This window comes from Bombus affinis, chromosome 7, assembly GCF_024516045.1.
Source record: "Bombus affinis isolate iyBomAffi1 chromosome 7, iyBomAffi1.2, whole genome shotgun sequence".
NCBI classification, from domain to species: domain Eukaryota; kingdom Metazoa; phylum Arthropoda; class Insecta; order Hymenoptera; family Apidae; genus Bombus; species Bombus affinis.
This window is the reverse complement of record NC_066350.1, coordinates 1,592,146-1,609,108: the sequence shown is the minus strand read 5'-3', so window position 1 is coordinate 1,609,108 and position 16,963 is coordinate 1,592,146. Positions and strand designations below refer to the sequence as shown.

Genomic DNA, 16,963 nt, shown 5'->3' with positions numbered 1-16,963 from the left:
TTACAACGCAGTTGATATACTTGAGCAGTGCATAATTAAAAGAGAAAAATGGTACGATCGTGAAAACAGAATGAATTACATAAGAGATCTATTGATCGGATAGCTGAAAACACGATGCTTAATCCACTAAGTACTAGTTGTCTATTTATAGGCGAAGACAAACTTTATATTTTCGGAGATATTACGATGCTCTCGTTCTATGAGTTTTATAATTAGTGGTACGTGTCACAGTTACAATGTCTTATGAACAGGTATTTCTCAAAGTGTGATATCACGACGAAACGTAGTCAGCACTCAACCATCGACGTCAATGACAAACGTTGTCTGTTGATTTTAATAATCGATAGATATCATTGGTTTTACAGACGCTTTTTTTCATACAATTACGTTGTAAGAACCTGTCATTCTACGTTTAGAAGACAGATAATGTCTAATTTATAAAATTTTATAGAAAATATATTTCTATAAGGAGATGCAAGGTATAACTTTCAATATAAATGAAAATAGGAAAACTGTTGTAGAATGAAATTTATGTTTACTTTGATAAGTATTGTCATTTGCCACTATAAAATGAAAAATGTCTAATTGTGAAAATAATTAGGGCACTTATACTTTTAATCATTCGAGGGAATATAGTACGTGTAATCTTAAAATTTTGTCTACATCTTGATATTTGGAAGATATTATTCAACGTTCCCTTGATGCGAACTTCTTCGTAGACAGCTTTGTAGTAAGATTGAAAACGACCAACAGAAAAGGGCAGCTCTATGTTTTCTCTGTAAAGGAAAGGTTTTAGAACGCAAAACATTTCAACACCGATTTTTCTTTTCTTCGAAGGCAAATGACTTTTATTTGCAGAAAAAAAAAATATTAAACATTTAACGTTTTTAACTGACATTCTAGCTCATTGGGTGACGTCATACAGTCTTTGACGTAAATGCTTCGCCGTTGGTGATCGAAGAGAAGCTGGCAACACCTCGACCACTTGAGACGAGTTCGATTTTTTAAACGTTCATCCCCGCGTTCATCCTCGAGCGAGTCAAATATAGATCTTTAAATTCGATAATAGGATGATCTTGTTCCGATAATCGCTTCCTCTTATCGGGAAACCTTCGCCAAAAGAAAAAGTGTTTAACAGCATGCCGAAGAAACGACAAAGTTGCTATCTTTCGAATATTAAAATAGATTTTTAGTTTCATTATATAAATACACGATTAATATTCAATTCTCAATTCTGTTCAAAGAAGGCATTCAACCATAGAAATATGACTTTTTTATACTTTTCAATTAACGAAGTTGATCAATGTTGCTTCCTAATAGCTCGTATATGAGAATGAGCTTGAAAGTTTGAGATAATACTTGTTGAGATTGACTGATAGAGGAACGAGTGGATGAATTTGTAATAGAAAAATATATTGAAATAAGTATAGGTATAAGTATAAGTATAGGTATAGATATACGTACAGATATAGTGTATGCTGATCCAGATCCCCACTCTTACAGTGTTACAATACAATAAAAGAAGCTACGATAGCATATATTTATAGCAAAAAGGACATTACCAAAAAGGTAACCTTGTAGCTCTGACTGAAGGCTACAAGAAACAGCAACAGAAATCTACTTATAGCTCTTTTGTTTCTAGACCTTGTAAGCCAAAATAAAGTTTATATTCAAGGGCACAATAATATGGACCTCTGTTTATTTCGAATTCTTTGTTTCACTAAATTCTATTCTCTTTGTAACAGCGATCTCCAGGTCACGGATATACAAAAGAAAAAGTGTAGACTTTTTCTTGAAGCAATTACTTCAACAACAGTCCCCATAATACTTCTAGCTAAGAGAATTCAGATTTCAAGAATAATTTGCGTCGGATAACGTTTCTCTTTTCCATGGTAAGAAATTTTCCCGAAAATCAGAACTAAGATTACACCCGCTCTTAAAATTTTATCATACTCATAAACTGAAATTTAAGGATAATACTTTACAAACTATTCCATTGTACTTTTCAATGATACAAAATCACCTACCGAAGAAAGCTGTATCGTGCTTCTGAAACGTTACACATATCCTTTAATCAATCGTCCAAGCTGCCTTAATCGTGTATCATCGAGTATCGTGCAAGATTTCCAATTCATGCTCGTCGACTCAATTTGTTAGAAGTGGCGAGCGAGTTACACGAATGGAACGGTCTCGAAGGAATAGAAAAAATGAATCTGAAAGTGGTGGCAATAGACGGCGAGACACTTTTCACTGGTGGAAATGCCGCAGACATGATCCTGCTGTCGGGGGACGGAGAGGGGCGGTTCGTGGTAACGAACCATCGAGAGCAGCTTCTTTTTACCTCGACAATCAGGTCATTGGGCCTGCAACACCACTGGGAATAGCAGAATGCCGTGAACCACTCGAATCGCTCCTTCAGCAATCCATTTCTCGGCTCTTTCCTTTCTAACGACAGCCAGCTGCAGTATCGACGTCAGTACTACGAAAAATGACGTCACCAGACGCATCGAAATATATATCTGATTTTGGCATGTGTCATGTATGTTTGTCATCGTATTGCCGTGAACCTAAGAATATCGATCAATATCGGTTTTATTCTAGCGAAATAAGGGAGTTTTCCAAGATATACAAAAAGAAAGTATCTCTTTGGGAATACTTGCACATCTGGATGCTATTTAGTCGGTTATTTATATTTTTTAATACAATAATTAGGATGTTTATACATTTATGGGGAATTCGAAAGTGCGGTGTATTTCATTGCTCTTTACCAATCATATATAAATCATACTTATCAATACCATAGAATGAAAAGTAAAAAAAAAAAAAAAACAATAATGTTATTAACATTATTCTGTGAAATTCACTTTAGAATTTACTACTTCTACATTGTACAACCACCTTTTTATCATAAATGAGATGATTGAAAAAGATTACAAATAAAACCTTGTTTTAACGTTGGCCCTCAATGTTAAATGTTAATGAAACACTACCACACAACCGGAAACAAAGCAAAATATTTCCAACAAATAAAATTTATTTTTTTGAGGCTGCTAACCTTAATGGCCGAATATGTTTTAATTTTCGAATATAAAAGACACAATTAAAGCAAATCCTATAATCAATATCATATCATCAAATGATAATCAAATCAATTTCAGTGTTTTTCTTTGGAGGAAGAATGCAAACTCATCTTTAAAGACAATGGTACCGATTTCAAGAGATATTTATCGTACTACCCAAATGTAGAAGCAACATTGAATTTTTTATTTTTCTTGATAATTTTCATTCTTAGAGGAATCCAGACGTAGCAACGTCTGCGCCAATGTGTTGCCATATCGCATACAGCACTCAACAATTAGAAAGGCATTGTGGAAACGCGTCTTTCAAAGAGGCTGGTCGATACTACGACTTAGAATCAGTGAAGGGAAAAGGAATTCGTTCTTATCATTTTCAAGGTAATGTCACGAGGTCAAGGTAGAAGTAAATATACTCGCCCTGACTAAGTATTATTCATTAATTATACGACGATACTAAATTTCTACATTTCTTCGCGATTTCATCTTTTATACACATTCTTTGATCAAATTTCTCTTAAAGTGTTTAATTTTGGATGTTCACAATCTGTTTGTAATCTTTTAATTAATAATTTCAATAAACTGTAGGATCCCTGGAATTTATAAAAAGATCAATGATCTTATGATTTGCAGCCCCTCGTAAAATTTCTTTCTTCCTTTATCTTTTTAGCTATTTCGTATTCCTAAAATGAAAGACAAGTTTTATACACAAAGAAATACGAAAAATCCTTCGTACGTTGTTGAAAACACGTATAACGCTTTATTACACCAAAATTAAATAATTAATTTTTAAAGATGCACGTTACACATTACCCTATTAAATGTATGTATACGTAAATCAAGAAAATTCGATCGGCAGGAATTTTCGTAAACATTATCGTAACATGAATTACGATTCCACGTAGACGTGGAGTATCAAGATTTCTGAGGAAACTTATGTCGTTAATTGTGGTGGTATATACTAATGAGGGCGAACACAGCTTCTCCCTCACGTGTCACGTGGTAAAGAAGTGTCATTTTAAGGTAGAACATTGATCTTGATTATCCTCATCATTTGTTTAATGAGAATAGTTATATGTAATGGTTATTTGACTATAAGCCGAGAAACAAGAACGATTTAATACTTCGAATGAAAAACATTTTCGGAAATACGGAGATGTATCGTTGATGAATAAGTGTATTTTATATCGGTGGTTCCAATTATTTCTAATATGCATATTAAATTCTCTACTTTAAGTAACAGTCTTTCGATAGAAATAATATCTCCCTCCTCCCTTATTTTAAAACTATTATATTTCAAACGTTTCATATAAAAGGCAGAATAGATGCACTTTTTGAATGTTGTGTAGGAAAAATAACGACCTTGTTCTTAAAAAGGTGAACATAAAGTGATGACTTCGGGATAAGGACAACGACGAGCGTGCTTTAGGCTATTGATAACAATGCAAAGTTTCTGGGAATCATTGATAACGATCGGGGCCACTTTTGATGTCGAGCCACCCCTGCAGAGAAGTGCATTTCTATAGTGAGATATACCGCAGGTGGCTCTATCTCCTCGAGTTTCGACGCCTATCTCTTTCTCGTCACTTAATATTTCCCGCTTCCTATTTTATCTTTTACATAAGAGGATCCTAAAAGGTAATACTCTATTGTTAATACTTCAGGCTTCCAATAAATTTCTAAATCCCATTGTTAACGACCAATAGAGACATCGTTATGAAAATATATTCCACAGCAGGTGTCGAAAAGACCATGCACTTATATATATATGATATATATGTTAGTGTCCATAAGTCTATAATACTTTTTAGCAAGTTAATTATTTAACTTCCTTCCAAAGTTGAATTTTAGCATTTTCTTAAACTACGGATTTCCTCAGTTGTATTATTTTCCATCTGAATCCCTCAATTATTAAACTTATTAAGCCTGTGTATTATAGGAAAAACGAAAATATATTATACTTTGAATATTCTATAAGTCTGATTTAGGGAAGTTTATATTTAAAGTTCGTAAGTGTCCGGTGACTATAGACGGGATTGTATACATAATTTCGGGAAAGTGAGTGAACATATGTACGTGTGCGCGCGCGAGAGTGCTCATGCGTGTCTATATATCTTCTCGAAGAGCGGCCACTTCACGATGCACGAGCGACGCGAACACGTAGCATTCTATTCGCGGCACAATTTTCGAGGATCGATATATCGAGCGGCATGTCCCGTTGGTCGACGACAATGTCTTCAAATAGCACGGTAGTTAACGTCTCTGAGAGTCACCCTTAAGAAGGGTGGCGAGAGCGAGAGGAGAGATTGCAGGACCCATTCCTTTCCTTTCCACCTCGATTCTTCTGCTTTCTCTTCCTCTCGTCAACGGTGACGCGTTTCCTCTCCAGTCTTCTCTTCTTCTTCCTGTTTTCATCGTAATTTCGATTGGTCTTTCAATTTTTCATTGGGTTCGTTTCGTCGATTATCAGATCTTTGATTTTTGATGATCGCGTAGCAGTTGTTTTGGAGAGTTTGAAGTATCAATTATGGAAATCTGTCATTTTCTAATTACTTTGAAATTAAGGATGCATGTATGCATCAAGCAAAATTCACGATCCTAGCCTTTGAACGAAGTCTGTAGTTACTTTTTTATTTTAAAGAAAAATATGTGTCGTAGTTAAATCTTCTTTGCAATTCGAAGATTGAGTATCTCAATACTTTTATAATATTTCTAATATATTTGGTTAGTTTTGTTAATATTTTGTATATGAAATTTCAAAATATCAAATAAAAATTATTTTTCGTTAATCACATTAAACGTCTTCTTCCTTTCTTCTTCTTAGAGATCTTATCAGAAAACGTAAGAAAACGAAAGGTGGTTTTAACTTGCACACGTCCTTAGGTTGCAACCACATCAAAGAAAGCTGTCCCTTCATATTCTGTTCTTCACCACTCGTTACGCGCTTCTCCGTGGAGTATTCTAAACCTAGCGAATAGACACGTTTTCATTGTGCGGAATGAATTCTGCTAATGAATCTCCGGCAATGAAAAACAATTTAACCGTTCCGCTGACACCTCTGTCGTGTTGCTTTTAAGTATGATGTTCTTGTGAACAGAGAATAGAATAGAATAGAAAGTGAGTATGAGAAATTAATTTATGCTATTCTATCAACGGCTTAATAATTTCTGTAAACAACATTAAATCCCAAGTGCGCTTTAAAATTCCAGGAAACAAGTCTGCTGAGAAGAAAAATACGTAATGACATCATGATGTAACGACGCGATGCGGGTGAACGAAACATATGCGAATTCCGCATAGTCCCTTATTCATCGGTGCGTTATTCTTACCTCGTAGTATTCATCGTGGCAATTAGCATGCGGCGGTGGAGTGTGTTGCGAGTTGTGCCCGATTACGGCACCTATCTAAAGCGGAGGATGTCACGGACATGCCGCATTGGGGTAAATTCGTGTCGTTGGAACCATCTCGTAACGCTTTAGGGACCCACCGGGGATTACCACCACTTCTTTCAACACGTCGGTCCTCGCGCGGTACTCTCTCTTTCTCAACCCTTTCCAACCCCTGTCTTCGTTTTCTGTACACGTCACCAAGCTCGCGAGAGAGAGTTACCCCTTCTTTCTCCTTTCTTCATCCCTCTGTATCGAGTTAAGAGGAAGAAACGGCGGGGTGGCGGCGAGGTATATTGGGATGTACCTCCGGTGGTACTTGCTGGTCCACCACCTCCATCGCTACCACCACCGCGCTACCATCGAGCATCCACCTCCACCTCTGCCTCTCTACGAAGCAACGATGAGGATTCTGCAGCTTCGGCAAAGTCGTTTGAAGAAGTCAGTCGACGGTTGTACGTCCTCGCGATTCGGGGAATAGCGGTCGGGGGAAGAGAGAAGAAGGAAGCAAAGGAATCGCAGTCACTGTCACCAACTGAGAACCGCCTTATCTTCTAGCCAAGGGCTGCCGCGAACAACGTTCTTTTCTCCTTTCTCTTCCGTCTCGCCTTCTTCCTCGTCGTTCGTCTGTCGTCTTCCCTGTCCGGAACGCTTTTTCGCTGTTCTCCGCTTCGCTGTTGGTTCGCTCCGCTTCTGCCACGAGGAAGATGCGTTGAGAGCTGATCGACGAAGAATGTCGATGGACGAGACGCATGGAGGCAGCATGGTTTCCGCAATCCTTTCCTCGATCGTGCTTCTTCTCCTGCTCGGACGCACCGCAGACGCTCAGTAAGATTCTTCTCCGTAGATGGCCTCTTCCTCTTCCTCTTCCTCTTTTCAATCGACATTGCCGGCCATCTTAAGCTCTTCCGCAAGGCCAATCCTTTCCTTCGGTTTATATCTTCGTACCAACATTCTCGGGAATTCCAACATCTTAACGACATATCTCGTTGAAGGGACTTAATTGTAGAATTTTCTTGTTTTACGAGTAATTTGTTCATAAAAAATAATTGTCGGTAAGAAATGTTCCCCACGAATGTAGGATTCTCTGATGCAAAGATATTGCAATAACTATACCGAATACCGTTGTTTTTGTAGTTATATTTTTTGTCTTAGAGTTTGTTGGTTTTTTAAGTAGAATTTTTTGTTATTTCCTTGAGTAAAATTTTAGTTCTAAAACGGTTTCTTTCGATAGACAATCTGGAACAAAATTATAATACTTTTTGTTTACTACCAAAATATCAATTTTTTCATATTCAGAATAATATTCAGGAAATTGTAACATATAGATATTTTTTGATTACTTCTAATGAATTTCCCTTTAGTTATATCATGTTTTCAATTATTCATTTTCCAATGAAAAAACAGCAATAATACGTACGTAAAAATTATTAATGTATGCATCTAAACGTTTTCTCAAATTTGAATAAAATATTATATTTAGTTGGTATATGAAATCTTCAGAACACCGCAAGCAGAGGACTCCAAACTCGATGAAATCACCATGAAGAATTTGAAATACTTTCGAAGAAATTCGGAAGTAAAAGTTTAAAGTATTAAAGAAAATTGCAGTGAAGTCGATAAAGCGCAGTGTGTATCGTGTAATAAAACTGTTGCTCATGTCAAAACAATTTGATAATACCTACGATAATTCCAAGTAGTTGTGCAAATATGTGTATGATATTAAGTGTCGCAAAGCAACGTGTTAAAAACAGTAAAAAGATGGTCAACGATGCAAAATAAACGAACGCGAGAGAGTGTGGAGAAGCAGTTCTGAGCTTTTATGAATTTCAGTCGTAATTTTTTGCTTCGTGTGTTTCGTACACAGTGTGTTAAGAAACATTGAAACATACAGTGAAATCTCATTTTTCTCTCGCGACGGTAGAAAACTGCAAGTTAGAAAAGAGTGAAACGCTAGTGAAACAAATTTCTGGAAGTGAATCTGAGAGAAATTTTGCGCAAATTACCTCTATGTTTTAATCGTTTAAGATTTTGTTTCGTTATAAAATTTTGGTGTTAACAAGATATGAAGATAATTCTTATTTATGGATTACTATTAACACAAAATATTTATGTGGAAATTTATACATAGATTATATGGTTCGATTAACAAAATGTCTAAACTTTTTTGAAATTGCAACCCGAAATTTCAGGAGGAGTTTGGAGTTCTTCGATCTGCTGCCGGAGGATCCTAAACTGTACGATAAAATGCGACCGCCAAAGAAAGATGGACAGGCGACTATCGTTTATTTCCATGTTACTGTTATGGGTCTTGATTCCATAGATGAAAATTCAATGGTAAGGTGCAATTTTTAAATTAAAAGGCTTTTTTAAATTCACTAGCCATTACATCGTTCTTAAACTGCTTATGGCCTTAACGTGGATATGACCTCAAGTTCAAAGAGATTCTCCTAACTTCCGTGTTAATTTTTACATCGCTGAAATGATTTCGAAATGTTTACTTTAATCATAAATGCTATATTCTGTTTCACAAAAGAAATTAGAGTACTTAAGCTTTAATGGGTAATTGATATTAAACTTTGATATGTCGATTTTTGTGATTTACTTTTGCAGACCTACGCAGCTGATATATTCTTCGCTCAAACTTGGAAAGATAACAGACTACGGTTGCCAGAAAATATGACATCTGAATACAGGTATGTGATTTAATTTAAAAAATGTTGTTTTCTTAGTCGAAAATTCCAATTAAAGGAAAATATTTTTAGGCATGGTATTCTTTATACTATTTCCTTTTGTTTTATAAATATACCTGAAAAATTATCAAATGTATCGTTCAAGATTGCTGGAAGTCGATTGGTTGAAGAATATGTGGCGGCCAGATTCGTTCTTCAAGAATGCCAAATCGGTGACTTTTCAAACGATGACTATACCGAATCATTACTTATGGTTGTACAAAGACAAGACTATTTTATACATGGTGAAGTAAGAAAAGAAAGCTCCAAAATTCTCAATACTATTGTCGATCATTTTTATTCTACTTTTACAGTGGTAGTAATAAGTAGTATAGTTTGTTTTAGCTCCTGATTAGAAAGCTTTTATTTCTCACCTCTGTCTCTCCTTTTTCTTCATTAAAGAAACAAAATTTTGTACGATGTTTCAGATTAACGCTGAAGTTATCCTGTGCCATGAACTTCCTGATCTATCCTCACGATACGCAAGAGTGTAAATTACAAATGGAAAGCTGTGAGTGACGCTTTCCCTCTATATCAACTTCTAAATCATTCACTTTATATTTTATCTGTAGTAAAATGGAATGTTAGCGCAACTTCCTCATATATCTTCCATCGTTACCATACACTTTATTTTATCCCCACTTCACAACGATTCATCTGCATCATCTACGCTCTAATCTTACCATTTAATTCATTACAGTTTCTTCCATGCACAATTTTCAGGAATTTACGATTTCCTTCTATTATTATCACACAGTCTACTTTATCTCCACTTTTCGATAATACATTTTTATCTGCGTCCCAATTTTCCATCCAATTCCCCACGATTCCTTGAAACATAGTCACGTCTTTGAAGTATCAAAGATGGAAAACGATCGATAGATATCGATAGAAAATGCGGTGTCGCTGATATAGTGTAAAAAAGTCCTCGAAAGACGTCCAATATTAGCGACAATCGAGTTGAGTCAAAGGAGATCGGACAATCGTGTTTCATTTCGGAACGGTACCGTAGACCTGCATGAATATTCCTTTAATTTTACGGAGTGAATGCCGTGTCATTTCACAAGGACAAAACAACTCGGTCAACAGTATCGCACACGACGGATGAAATGATCTTCCAATGGGATCCTGACGTGCCACTCGTCGTCGATGAAAACATTGAGCTGCCACAGCTGCAACTGGTTAAGAATTACACGGCCGATTGCACGCAAGTCTACTCTACTGGTAAGTGACGCTCCGTGTCGACGTCGTTTTTAGCCATGGAAGAAAGAACGCTCTTTTTCTTCCTAATTAACTGTTTTAAATCGAAATCGAAGAGGAACGTCAACCAAGAATCAGTTTCGCTTGAAAGTGACTTTCGCGTGAATGGTGTTGTTCGTGGATAAATGTTGATGTCTGGTGTGTCTTCGCGTTATTAAGTTAAGAAAGGTTCAGAGTCGAGCGTACATGAATTAATAGAATTAATTGAAACTTTTTAATGTTCAGGTAACTTCACTTGCCTCGAGGTAGTGTTCGTCTTGAAACGTAGACTCGGCTATTACTTGTTTCATACTTACGTTCCTACCTGTCTAATTGTTATCATGTCGGTAAGTCCGAGGTTGAAATACGGATAATAAAATGATGTCTATTTTTCTGTTATCATAGAACACACTATGCTTTTAAAATTACTAACGTCCTAGATTTTTTTTCTCTAATGATTAATCTGATTTTTATTTCAGTTCTACAATACTGCAATCTTACTTTGTCGTATTTAAATATAGACTAATCGATCTTTTTCTTAGAGATATAATCTCTTTCTTCATATTTCAAACTTTTGATCCGATCTTTATCATACTTCATTTAACTTCTAACTCTTACGAAGACAATTTATCAGCCATTTATTTTAATACTTTTCCTATTAATTTTGTAACATTTATAACGTTACCTTTATTTCGAAATCAGTTACTTATATCTTGTGTAGTGGGTTTCCTTTTGGATAAAACCGGAAGCGGCGCCAGCCAGGGTAACGCTAGGTGTAACTTCCTTGCTGACCCTTTCGACGCAACACGCGAAGAGTCAAGCTTCTTTGCCTCCTGTTTCGTACCTAAAGGCCGTGGATGCGTTCATGTCGGTTTGCACGGTCTTCGTGTTCATGGCGTTGATGGAGTATTGTTTGGTCAACATCGTCCTCGGCGACTCGGATACGCCTCCGAAACCGGCGTCTCCGCCTCAGCCGCCATCTTCCAGCGGCACCGATGCCGCAAAGCTTGATAAAATTTTCGACATCGCTACTAAGGTAACGCCTGGATGAACATCTAAATGACTCAGACAGCTTCTGTGCCTCGGAGAAGGACGATAAAAGTTCGTTCTATCGTTTGCGTTTCTGAAAATTGCGTAGAAAATATGATTGGCTTAAAGAAAGTTGATTTATCCAAATTTATAACGTTTTACGTCCTTCGTATCATCTTTTACGACAAATGTTGATACCTTTTTATCGTGTCTTGAATAACATCCCAAACAGATAGTTGCCGGATATTTTTAAAGATAATTCTAACGTAAGTAGTTTTACAATTATTCGAAGAAGCTTGTTACTTTGCAAAAACTTTGAAATTAAATAAACTTTGATTCAAATCGGTAGCTAAAACACAGTCATCTTCTTTAAGAATCATAAAATGTAGACGTAATGATATTTTTTACTTGATCGTACTTTTACGAAAGAGACATTTGAGCAATTTTATGTTAACATCTGCAACTTTGAAAAAGAAGTACGTAAGATCGTTAATCACGTGGTAATTCAGGTGATCGATTCTGAAGTCTGAAAATCGAGAATCGATTTTCAACGTCCTGAGCTACCGATCTTTCTCCGTCAATCTTCAATGTTTTAAGTAATTACTCTTTCTTCCATGGTCTTGTCTATCTCTGATGTTGCTCTTTGCCCGTCCGTTTGGGAAATGAGCGTCTCTCAAAATGTCTGTTCGCAAAACGAAGAAAGTCGTGCTGTCCGTGAAACAGAGAAAGTCCCTATCACCCTTGAACTCCAGGGAGTTTACAAGTATATCGAAGTTAACTTAGCCCGAAATCTATCGGCGCGGTGAAAAAGAGAAAGAAGAGAAAGAAATTAGAAGGTTCTTCGATAGAAGGTACGAAAATTATTTCACCGCGTTATCGACCACGCGTTCATCTCTCCGCGGCTCCGAGGCACAGAAGCGTTGTCTGCACAGCGGCAGTTCAAGTTGCGATCGTTATCACGCAGGAGAACGCAATATTGTTATCCGGCCGATCACAGAAATCGACAACCGGTCCACCGCCAGGCCCTACACCTGCCCAAAGGGCGCGAATGCGTGCCCTCAACATCGATCGAGTCTCGCGCGTCTTCTTCCCTTTCTTATTCGCCGTATTAAATGTAACTTACTGGATAATGTTCGCCGAGTACATTTAAGCTATCCGTGGAAACCGATTGCAACGAGCTCGAACAAATAGGAACGGAAACGTCGATGTTGAGAAACGAGATATCAGACGAAAAGGAAGAGACGATGCTGGGAGAAGATGCTGAAACGAATCCTGATCGTAGCTATATTCTTCAAGGATACGGTTGAATACAACGTTTTGATTGAGAAAGTGTTACAGATCGAAAGTCGATTCTGAAAGTGAATCTTCATTGATAATCTTGTTTTTGTTCAGGTCGTTGCTCTAATTGATAGAACAGTGGTAGAGATCGAGGGTTTCAAGTTGCATAGAGTAGATGGAAGAATCTTGGTACAATGAAGAAGAACGTGTAGAAGAAATAAACAAAAGCGTTCTCTTCTTATAAAAAAGGAACGTTGCTCAAAGTATTTTGAAAAATCTAAAAATCGGAAAAATTGTTGAGCTCTTGTACATATAATTTTATAGAGTTTATGTTTGAATGGAAGTAAAAAGTATCAAACTTAACTCTTTCTTTGTGGACAAAAATTGACTTTCTTCTCCATTGCACCGTTATTTTCAACCCACTCTACTTAATGAATACACGTGATATATACTTCGTATAATAAAATCCATTGATTACAAATATAAACTGTGCGTTCATTTATCGAATCGTAACTCAAAGGAAAATGAGAACAAAATAACGACAGAAAAGTGATAGGAGAAAATAAGCGATCGTTAATTGTATTCTTCTAAAGGCATCGATTAATACGCTGTTTTATCCTTTTCATTACGAGCGAACGAAAGGAAAAAAAAGGGAAAAAAGATAGATGAAACAGTAGTTAACGGTGATCGATGCGTCTGAGTGAATATTAAAAGCTGTATGACTGTATCGAAGAATTTGCATATATATTCGTTCATGATAAGTGGAATATGGAACTGTTTGAATGCACCGTTTGACCTGTTCAATAATTTCACGATCGTTTCACATTAGATTACAAAAAGTGAAATATTGAGAAAGCATATTAAAATATTCGAGAGCCTACTATTAAGTTGTTTTAAATTTATAACTATACTATTGTTAAAAGATAATACGTGTTTTGTTGTAAGAACTTACTCATTGGTGATAAATGTCGCTGAATTAATTGTTAATAATTGATAACTGTACAATTGTTAACGTAAATCTAATTAAACTAACTGGTAAATTAACAGTGAACAGGTGTTGTAACAAGATCGTTACATTCTGCTCGCTGTCTTTCCGTTTCTTAACAATGATTATCAAATACGAGAAGATATTACTCAAGATTATTCTCACATCTTTACAGCTAAAACGTTTCTGTAATGAGTATCCTTGTTCCGAGAAAGCTTGATCGTCTCGTTGTAATTTTTGAAATTTTTGCTTCCGAGATTATTTGTAACATGTTTACCGCGTACGTCACAGTGCTACGATATCAAAGTAATTGCAAAATATGGAATTTAAGTGAAACACATGTCGTTCCAGAAACTTCGATGAAAAAATATCAAAATTGTTCTAGAATAAAATTCTAAACTCTAAATCTTTCTTAGCGAAATTTTATCGCGGCGGCACGAATGAATAAAAAAATGTAGATTATATATATATATATAGTCTACATTTATAGATACATATCTATATACATAAATAATCTAGATATACAATATAATATATATATATATTTATATTTATATTTATATATAATATAAATATAAATATATATAATATATATATATGTATAATGTAGACACGATATTAAACAGAAGAAGAAGAAAGAAAAGAGAATGCAGTGCTAAAAACGCTCACAAAAATACGGGAAACATTGAATGAGACGTAACGTAAAATGGATTTAAATTAAACGTTTCGAATAGAAAGATTCGAATCAGTTATGCATAAATATCGAAAAATTGTAGAATTGTGGATTTCTAGTACGTCATTTAATCTAATTCGAATCTCCAGTATTTACAGATTTTTACATAATTCTGGTTCGAAGACTTTTAATTAACGCTATGCGTTGAACGCACTTGTACGGCAAATAGACGTAGCAGAACACTTGTTTCGTTTGAGAAAACTGGTACAATACTATATTTACGAATCCGGCCGAAATATGATGTAAATGTGTCATACTGATTTTCTCTTTTTGGTCTTTCGTACAAGGGGTGCCCAAATTCATTTCTGACTGTCGTAAACTTTATGCAGCTCTATATTTGAATTTTTTACTGTTTATCTATACTATGGATCATAAGTTCTATTTCCGATTACCACCTTTACCTATTATCATAAAAGTCTTTATATTTTCTAAAGTGTATATTATATTTCTTAATATTTTAGACATTTCATGATTTTTCTTAAAGTTCTTGTTTTAGTTGCACACACAACTATAAAATCAACTTTTTTTTTTACGCGGGGAAATCCTCATGGACCGCGTGGTAATGTCGGACTTATCGACTAAAACCGCACGATGGTCGTACCAAATGTGTTGCGGAGGGGGCCCTGGAAGATATAAAATTAACCTAAATATAAGTTAATTATACATATTGGTAATTTAGAATTAACACTATCTTTTTCAGTATTACAATTTGAAGGATAGTAAGTAAACAGCTATATTTACAAATCACAAGTAATTGTCATTTACCTGCATGCAGTATACATATACAGTATAGTTTGATTCGATTTAATTATTATTTTGAGCAATGAGACACATAATAATAATGCACTAGAATTCAAAGTCAGGTACGTTTGAAGTGTATGTAGATTAGGAATTACACGGTTAAAAGTGGTCGTTTTAATAGTAGTAGGAACAATTTTTCCTCTTTAAGTAACAGATAGATCTGCGCGTGAATTGTTAAATTTCTGTAAACTAATTCCTTAAGAGGTGGTATCGAACTTATGATTGATAGTATGTGTAATACTGTAAAAATCAATAGGTTGAGAAACATTCAAGATGCATTCCTTTATTTAAACTTATAACGCGTAATAAATTCGGAAAAATATAAATATAAAAATAAAAAATCTCATAATTCAAATTACGAAAAAATTTACGAATCAATTTTTATTAAAATATATTTGTTTTATTAATTTTTAAATTTCTTTGCGATCATCGGATTGTCGTTATTATATTTTAATTCGAACAAAAGTTCGTTATTTATTCTATGTTTAAAATACATTGAAGGATGTCCTAAATATTAAAAATTGCGTTGCTGTTGAGGATCAGTCTTCTATGTTTTCAAGGATTTTGAGAATGCATTTTTTCCGCTCTTTTATCTCTCGCTAAAATACGACCACCTCAAAGAGTTAAAAGGTGACGCGCAAATAGACATCCCTGTTCTATATTTAAGAGAAAACAATATACGCTGTGGTAATTTCTACCATTTTTAATTTAATATTACTACCATTTCATTTCATTAAAAAATTAATTGATAGAAACGATATATGATATCGTTTTGAATACTCCCCACGATCGATTAAAATCGATGTTTTAGTTTTCTCGATACGATATTTATTTTAACGATTGCATACTTTCGATAAAAAATTAAGGACGTTAATACGATTGTTTTCGCACTTTGAATGAAATAAAATTTTAACCAAAACTTCAAACGATCTATTGTAAAATATAGAGATCAAAGCAATCTATATATATTATGCAATTAATTATTTGCTAGTTTTTTAAAGGCACGAAAAATATAAAACTTTAAACTAATACCTATAATACATATAATTATTGAATTTAAAAGGAGTTCGTCCGCTGATTTAAGCGTAAAGAAAGAAACAATAAGATCTATTAGCAAATGTAAAAGATTGCTTTAACATTACGTCTCCTTTAGAGCAAAATCATTTTCAAGCACACCATTGTATATTACATAATATTTAATATAAGAATAACGTCGCCTATTACATATTAAATTGATAATGATAACTGTATCAATTTTGTGGTTGTTGATCTTTACTTTTCTATTTTCTTTTACTATTTTACTTTTACCTTAATTTGGTATGTGTTGATTTTGTTAATTAGTTCATTTAGTTTAGTTTATTCCATTTACAGCGATGCGATTCATTTATTCTATTTCGGATTAAATGTTTAGAAGTCAGAAGGAGAAGATTAATACGTTGATTACAAACTCCCACTCAAATTTTTAAATTTTCAAACTTAAATTCATATTTTATCTCGTCTTAATTCAAATCTTCAAATTGTTTAGCTAAGTTTATGCTGGTAGAGAAATATTGGTTAGGTTTTAATCATAGACGATGTACTACATAGATCTAGCATCTCGTATAATTTGATATCATGGAAACCAAAACACCGACCATGTGACAAATTTACATTTAACAAATTATATATATATATTATGTATATTATATATATAATTATATTTATAT

The 16,963-nt window shown here is 34.7% G+C and overlaps 1 protein-coding gene and 2 long non-coding RNA genes across 6 annotated transcripts; 1 reads left to right on the top strand and 2 right to left on the bottom strand.

The window, feature by feature from the left end:
- Positions 1–481: 481 nt before the first annotated feature.
- Positions 482–2,469, bottom strand: LOC126918418 (uncharacterized). The gene is made up of 4 exons (XR_007711318.1): positions 2,028–2,469; positions 1,465–1,960; positions 897–1,110; positions 482–776 (listed from the first exon to the last, which is right to left on the bottom strand). It is a non-coding gene; the product is annotated as an uncharacterized LOC126918418 (long non-coding RNA).
- On the top strand, positions 1,875–16,511 carry LOC126918371 (glycine receptor subunit alpha-3). 4 transcript variants are annotated; one of them, XM_050726219.1, is made up of 11 exons: positions 1,875–1,892; positions 3,159–3,204; positions 3,293–3,455; positions 8,653–8,797; positions 9,074–9,156; positions 9,299–9,442; positions 9,621–9,703; positions 10,282–10,416; positions 10,678–10,778; positions 11,153–11,467; positions 12,458–16,511. In XM_050726219.1, exons 1-11 carry the CDS (start codon positions 1,890–1,892, stop codon positions 12,608–12,610), a joined length of 1,371 nt encoding a protein of 456 aa, XP_050582176.1. In that variant the 5' UTR covers positions 1,875–1,889; the 3' UTR covers positions 12,611–16,511. The 4 variants fall into 4 exon arrangements, with proteins under 4 accessions (XP_050582176.1, XP_050582175.1, XP_050582177.1 ...); XM_050726218.1 differs by having other exon boundaries at positions 12,425–16,511; XM_050726220.1 differs by lacking the exons at positions 1,875–1,892; positions 3,159–3,204; positions 3,293–3,455 and adding an exon at positions 6,800–7,288 and having other exon boundaries at positions 12,425–16,511.
- LOC126918422 (uncharacterized) lies at positions 14,928–16,910 on the bottom strand. The gene is made up of 2 exons (XR_007711323.1): positions 16,566–16,910; positions 14,928–15,079 (listed from the first exon to the last, which is right to left on the bottom strand). It is a non-coding gene; the product is annotated as an uncharacterized LOC126918422 (long non-coding RNA).
- Positions 16,911–16,963: the final 53 nt, after the last annotated feature.